Source organism: Bombus pascuorum, chromosome 7 (genome assembly GCF_905332965.1).
Source record: "Bombus pascuorum chromosome 7, iyBomPasc1.1, whole genome shotgun sequence".
Lineage (NCBI taxonomy): Eukaryota > Metazoa > Arthropoda > Insecta > Hymenoptera > Apidae > Bombus > Bombus pascuorum.
In genome coordinates this window covers 6,784,901-6,791,228 of record NC_083494.1, presented here as the reverse complement: position 1 = coordinate 6,791,228, position 6,328 = coordinate 6,784,901, and the positions used below count along the sequence as shown (strand labels likewise).

The following is a 6,328-nucleotide window of genomic DNA, read 5'->3' as shown; positions in this document are numbered from 1 at the left end:
AATTAGTAATTTGTTCAGATTTCCATGTCTCAATCTGAGAATCTTCAAGTTCTAAACAATTGCGTATTCCAGTTTCCATCGTAAACCTCGAAAGACCCTAGAGAGCGTTTAACCGGTCGGTAATTGTCCTAATGAGTCCAATAAGGGCCCCGAGCAATGTTGTTTTCTCTTTCCTTCTACCTCTCACTCCTGGAATGTAATTAGCGTTTCGTCTGTTGCGTTCTGTTAAAAGGTTCCTTTCGTTGTTTGCTCTTAACTCCTACTTCCTTGCGCTTGCATGATCCACGGAGGGGTTACAGAGTTATTACATGCGATATGTTATTGGACTGGACCATGTTAGCCGCGTGCCCTGGGAAGCGCGGAGAAACTCGAAGAAGAGAGGGAGCAAGGAAGAAGGAGACCGCGTGTATGTTCTCGGTTCTCGGCAAAAAGGGGGTGTTGCCTCTTCAGTAACGAAGTGAACACTGTCTGTGACGCTAGCAGTTTCTCTCTATCTATTTCTGGATACACATGATATCGCCTTTGACATCTTAAGCGGCTGTATCGCTCACGGTGTAAAGTAATCATCGATTAGATTAATTCGGAAGCCATACAGATCCGAGAAGTGATTGAATCAACATGTCCTCCAGATTAACATGGATGTTGGTCATCTTCGGTCTGGTTGTCCTTTCACAATCAGGTAAAACAATTAGTAACGTGTAGAATACGTCTTAATATAACAATATAATGTAATACGTATTAAATATTGTGATATATAAAATTAACGCCAAGTGAATAAGTTAACGTTTCGTATATTTGCATTATTCCTTAATCGCGTATTGTATAATTATCCAATAATCTATTGTTGAAATGTAATAAATTCGTAATGTCCTTAAGAAGTAGTTAGAAAAAATAATTGGAAAATGTATTGTACGAATTGTAATTTAAAGAAATAAGAAAGGCAAGTTGTTTCATAAATACGACATAAATGTTTTGATTCGTGTGAAACAAGCTATAACAAATTTAAAATATTCGGAAAAAATTAAATTTGTAAACTAATGTCGAGTAACAAAGGTAATGATTTATTTGGCCAGTAAGCAAGATTTATATAAGAAATCATGACGGTGGAGTGTTACGTTATTTGTTCATTAAACTCGACCATTACTATTCTTGTGTCCTCGCTTGTTCTACTAAAGATTTTAATTATTGCGTTTGTTTTTGTGTTAGTGTGTTCATTATTATCGTCTTATCAGATATATTAAGTTGCCTATTGCTGTCATTTGTTTGTTTATTATATGTCGTGCTACGTCATGCCCATGACACAGTAAAATAAAAAACCGAGTACGAGTAGTTGATATAATAAAGTAACATTGTATAATAATATATAACATTAATATTATATGTTATAGTATATAATATCAATATTAATATTAATATAAATTAGTATAAATAAAATCATATTAATTGTTATTGTGATTATTTAAGCGGAGTGTAAGTTTGCGAAAATTATATGCAACATATTTTATATCCGATTAGTAGATGATGAGATGATTAATGTATACTTATAATTTGTAAGTACCGATGACATAATATAAATTGTATAGAGCAATCCCATTCTTAACTATTACGTCATTTGCCGCTATAGTATGAGGGAGACGGGGAAGAGCGAGCAATCGTCAAAACATTCCATAAATTTTCTCAAAAAAGTTCTCTAAATATTTGATTGTTATAATAAATAAAATATATAATCAAAACGGAGCTAAAAATATGAAAATACTCCAAAATCGTAATAATTAAATTAAATGTTACGTATATTTAAGAATCATGTTTGAGACTTAGTACCGTTCAAAATATGACGCAAGAAAATTTGGTTAAATTTTAAAGTTGGTTATATTTTACTTTGTCGCATTTCATATGCTATATTTACTGATATTTAATAATGTATTTACATATGTTATAGGTTTAGCTTTACGATGTTGGAGTTGCGCTTCCGATAAGAATGTACTATGTGGTGATCCACTGAACATTACGGATCATCAAGCGGCGTTTTATACGAAAGACTGTGAATCTGAATCTTACGAACCCATAAAACATATATGCAGGAAATTTGTGAAAAGAGGTAAGTGGTCTGACGAATAATTTACTAAAAAATAATTTATTCTTGTCAACGTTGCTTTACAAAAAACATTTCTGATGTAGCCTATAAAATATTAAAACGAAATAATTAAAAATTGTGTACTGTCTAATATAATTTTTAATTCATAATATAATTGCAAATTAACCTGCAAATTATTAAAAGTTTCTTTGTAGAATTTTTATTAATTTTGTATTTGTGCTATTCGCAACTACGTTTACTCTTACGTACGTAAAAATATGTCCTATTTAATAACATACTTACTGTTGTGTTTTTCACTCAAATGCCTACTTGCATATAAATATGCATATGTTTAATTGATCATAGATAATTAATTTTTTATTGTAACTGAGTATTGATCATACATGTTGTTTCCATTCTGCATATTGACACTTATTTAGTAAATACATTTAATCAAAGTAATTAATTTTTTTTCGAAATGCATTTGTAATAATAATAACAATTATTACAATCAATGACTTGATATAATGCGACTGAAATTTGAATTTGCATGAATTTGCTCATATTTTAAGATATCCTGTTTCGTCATAAGCATAGTAATTTATTACTCAATTACGCACGATGTTCTCACATTGGATGACGTATTTGATATATGTGTATATACTGCGTGAAACTAGAGAACATCATAATCTAGTGTTTATCGTCTCCAACTTAATCGCCACGACATACCATGTTTCACTCGTGAGTCACAGCGCGCGCTGCTACGTTCTACACTATAATCACGATAATAATATGTTGTCAAGGTCAAAACCGCGCCCGTGTTAAAGAAAAATCACTCACCGTCGTAAAATTTTGAATATCAAGGTTAATCTTACTAACGTGATCGTAATCTTAGGATTAACGATATTCATACATGTATGATAACTGAGAGATTAATAAAATTTGTGTAACACGAAAAAGTATACAAAATGAATATGTTTACTGATAACGACAACAACATTTGGAAAATCAAAGATACTTAATAAAATAAAGTGCATTTAGTTTGTAATAACAATATAAATAACGATCGCTTGATTGCATAGATATTTGCATGATTTTCATTTTCCAGCAGACTTTATCGAAATTTTAGAATATCTTGTAATGAAATATAAATTCAAGAAATAGGTAGAACACAAAAAATGCTTTATTGGTTAACATAATTCCTTGTTTTGGAATATCTCGAGCTTTAAATTGTTTATTTCCGAAGTGAACAATAGCTGCAATAATTTTTTTACTTGTGTTTCAAACCAAAAAGATAGATTAGATATTATTTGCTTCATTAAAATGTCTTTTGCTCGTTTCCGAAACTCCGATGTTCAGTTTATAAAGAAATCTGAGTTTATTTAAATGCGTAATACCGTAATTATTTCCTCAGTCCACTTCGTCATATGCTTTGAATCACGAGTGTTACACAACCTGTTGCAGCATATCGTTCAAATATCACCACGTTTTAACAGAAACACAAAAGGAAACGTCGCATATAGCATATTTTGTTATGTGTACATACAAGCACGATTCGGAAATTATTCAAACGTATACTACGTATGTATCTATTTGTATTCTGTTACGTAGTACGCAAATCTTGCAAAGCTGACAATATTTTCTTCAATATTACATTGTCATCGAAAACTAATAATCTCATGATTTTATACCATCATAAAACTCGTCCATCAATATACAGGATATTTTCTTTAAATCAACCATCCCAAATATTTTCGAAATTGCTGACAATAATGAAAAATATTTCAAATAAAAGTTGAATGGTTTCGAGGTGCGCATAATTTAATTTGTCACGTAGCTTTCATTTCATACTAATAATCTAGAATTCTCTTCAGTCTCATCTTTCTCTCTCTTTTTGTATCATTCTTTCTGTATTATTTTCTAGCAAAAATATGCTTGTCATTTTAAAAAGTACACATATTATATATAAGTGTTATAAATTATAATATCTCCTAATCTAATGTTCCTTTCACAAGCTGGGCAATCTTATTAATAGCTTAATGATTTTATGAATAATAACAGCAACATCGGTCAATAAGTTAAAAAAATATGTTTCAGTTTAAAAGTATGAGATTTCCTTTCATGTATTTAGCATTCGCCTACGTAAAAATTGCTTACACTAAATAATACGTCCCCTGAAAATATTTTACTTGTATCTAATACACCTTCCAAACTTAATACTTCTATAAGTTTTAATTTTAAAAAATTTCAATGAATTAATTTATATTAATTTTTTTTATTTAATTCTTTTCTAATATTTGTATTTATTAATATTACATAATATATTATGTATATAGTATATAATACTTGTATTTGCTAATAGTTTTCAAGATATTTATGTTTGATATTAGGTATGAAAGTATGCACCTTTGAAGCAATCAAACGCAAAGATACTGTCCAAACATACTTAACAGATTTAATTTCCAAATTGGTCAATTTTTATGACGTTCATATTTAATTTACAGATATTCAGAGAAGACAGTTCAATATTAGTTGAAAAATATAATACATATTACAATGTATTAAAGCTATTAATTGAAAATTCGATAAGTATATGTTCGTATTTTTCAAAAAATATAGATACATATTGCGTAAGTAATATAATATGTATTAGTAAAGATTAATAGAAATTTTTAATGCATTGTGATCATGTATTTAATAACAAAAAGAACTATAAAATAGATGCTCAAATTTTTATGAGTTTAATTATAAATCACAGGATTACTTTTTTGCCTTTCTCGTTGCTTGTGTTCATACTTGAATATAATATCTTAAATATTTAATCAGCTATACTTTCGAAACTGTCTAGAGAAAATTCCAACGAGTACTTTTGCTTGCAGAAAATAACGAACGAATAATAATACGCCAGTGTTCTACATTGAACGTCGATGAAGAAGACATCACCGATGGTCCTTGCAGCACTACAATGACTTCAGGTCGAAGCATAATCGAGTCCTGCCATATTTGTAGTACTGACCTCTGCAATTCCGCGACGGGCGCGTCGATTACGCAATCGCTGCTCGTCGTTGCTCTAGCCATTATCGGCTATCGTTCTCTCCATTCGAAATACGGTATCCTGTAACATAGCGACAGTCAAGCCCGTAAATAAAAATCGTTATTTTTAGAGAGCAATTATCCGAAAGAGCGCCATTTTAAACGACCCTAAATTCAAACGCGATTAGTGTTCCGCAAATAAATTTTATTGACCATTCGTCACCTTTATGTCCTTATCATTTTCTTGTACTATAAGAACAATTAGGTCAACTTATCGATTAATTAGTTAAAGGAATTGCTGTTTTGGAAACGTGATACAGTTTAAAATCTTATTAGCGTAACGAATAGTGTCATGTTAAAATGGTTCTATGTAATCAGGATCAGTTCGTTAAGATTTTATAGTTAGGCATACCTCGTTAGTCGCGTACTAATTGTAAGTAGAACGGTTGACATATATTACAGTAGTTGCGTAACTGTGCTGAAAGCTTTATTTAATTTCTAATCGTCTATTTAATTACTATATTTTCGTACAAAGCTACTCTAAATAAAATTAACACTCTTGTACAATTTATGTATATAAATTCAACACGTATGGCGTGATTGTACAATAAAGAATTATTAATTTGAATTATCCTCTGCCTGTCGTGATCATACGCTCGCGTCACGATTAGTAAGAATTCTTTGATCGATTGATTGAAATATTCTTCGTATTACAAGCAAATCTGTATAAATAAACTGCTTTCTCTCGTTTTTATCTAATTTTGGGCTGAGATTCGTTGCTATATGTCTTTTCAATCTTGCGTTTACTTACAATTTCTTTCGTTATGACGTTACTTTAAGATTAAAAAAAATTACTAACAAGTAAAAAAAATTAGCTTATCAGGTATCCGTCCAATGTATAGGATAATCCGAAATTTTTCTTTCATTCCGCGCTTAGCGAATGTCTGATTAAATTAACATTTTGTTATATATGTACCATTAAAATTCTATTACTTAATTAGATTTGTAGACTAGATTGCGCATTGTGAATAAATTTGCTTTCGTTGTTGATCATTTCTCTTATTGTTAGGATAAAGCACAATCGTCTTGTCCTTTATAATTTATAAAAATTATAAAATCCACTGTATTTGAATTTACACGTTCCCTTATCATTTAAATCTTTGCCTGTATATTTATTTTGTATATATTACGAAATATTTTTATCGATTTACACAGTTTTCG

General features: G+C 30.0%; 1 protein-coding gene across 1 annotated transcript; it reads left to right on the top strand.

The window, feature by feature from the left end:
- Positions 1-379: 379 nt before the first annotated feature.
- LOC132909221 (uncharacterized) lies at positions 380-6,157 on the top strand. Its single transcript, XM_060963899.1, has 3 exons — positions 380-679; positions 1,940-2,098; positions 4,954-6,157. Exons 1-3 carry the CDS (start codon positions 619-621, stop codon positions 5,193-5,195), a joined length of 462 nt encoding a protein of 153 aa, XP_060819882.1. The 5' UTR covers positions 380-618; the 3' UTR covers positions 5,196-6,157.
- The last annotated feature ends 171 nt before the right edge of the window (positions 6,158-6,328 follow it).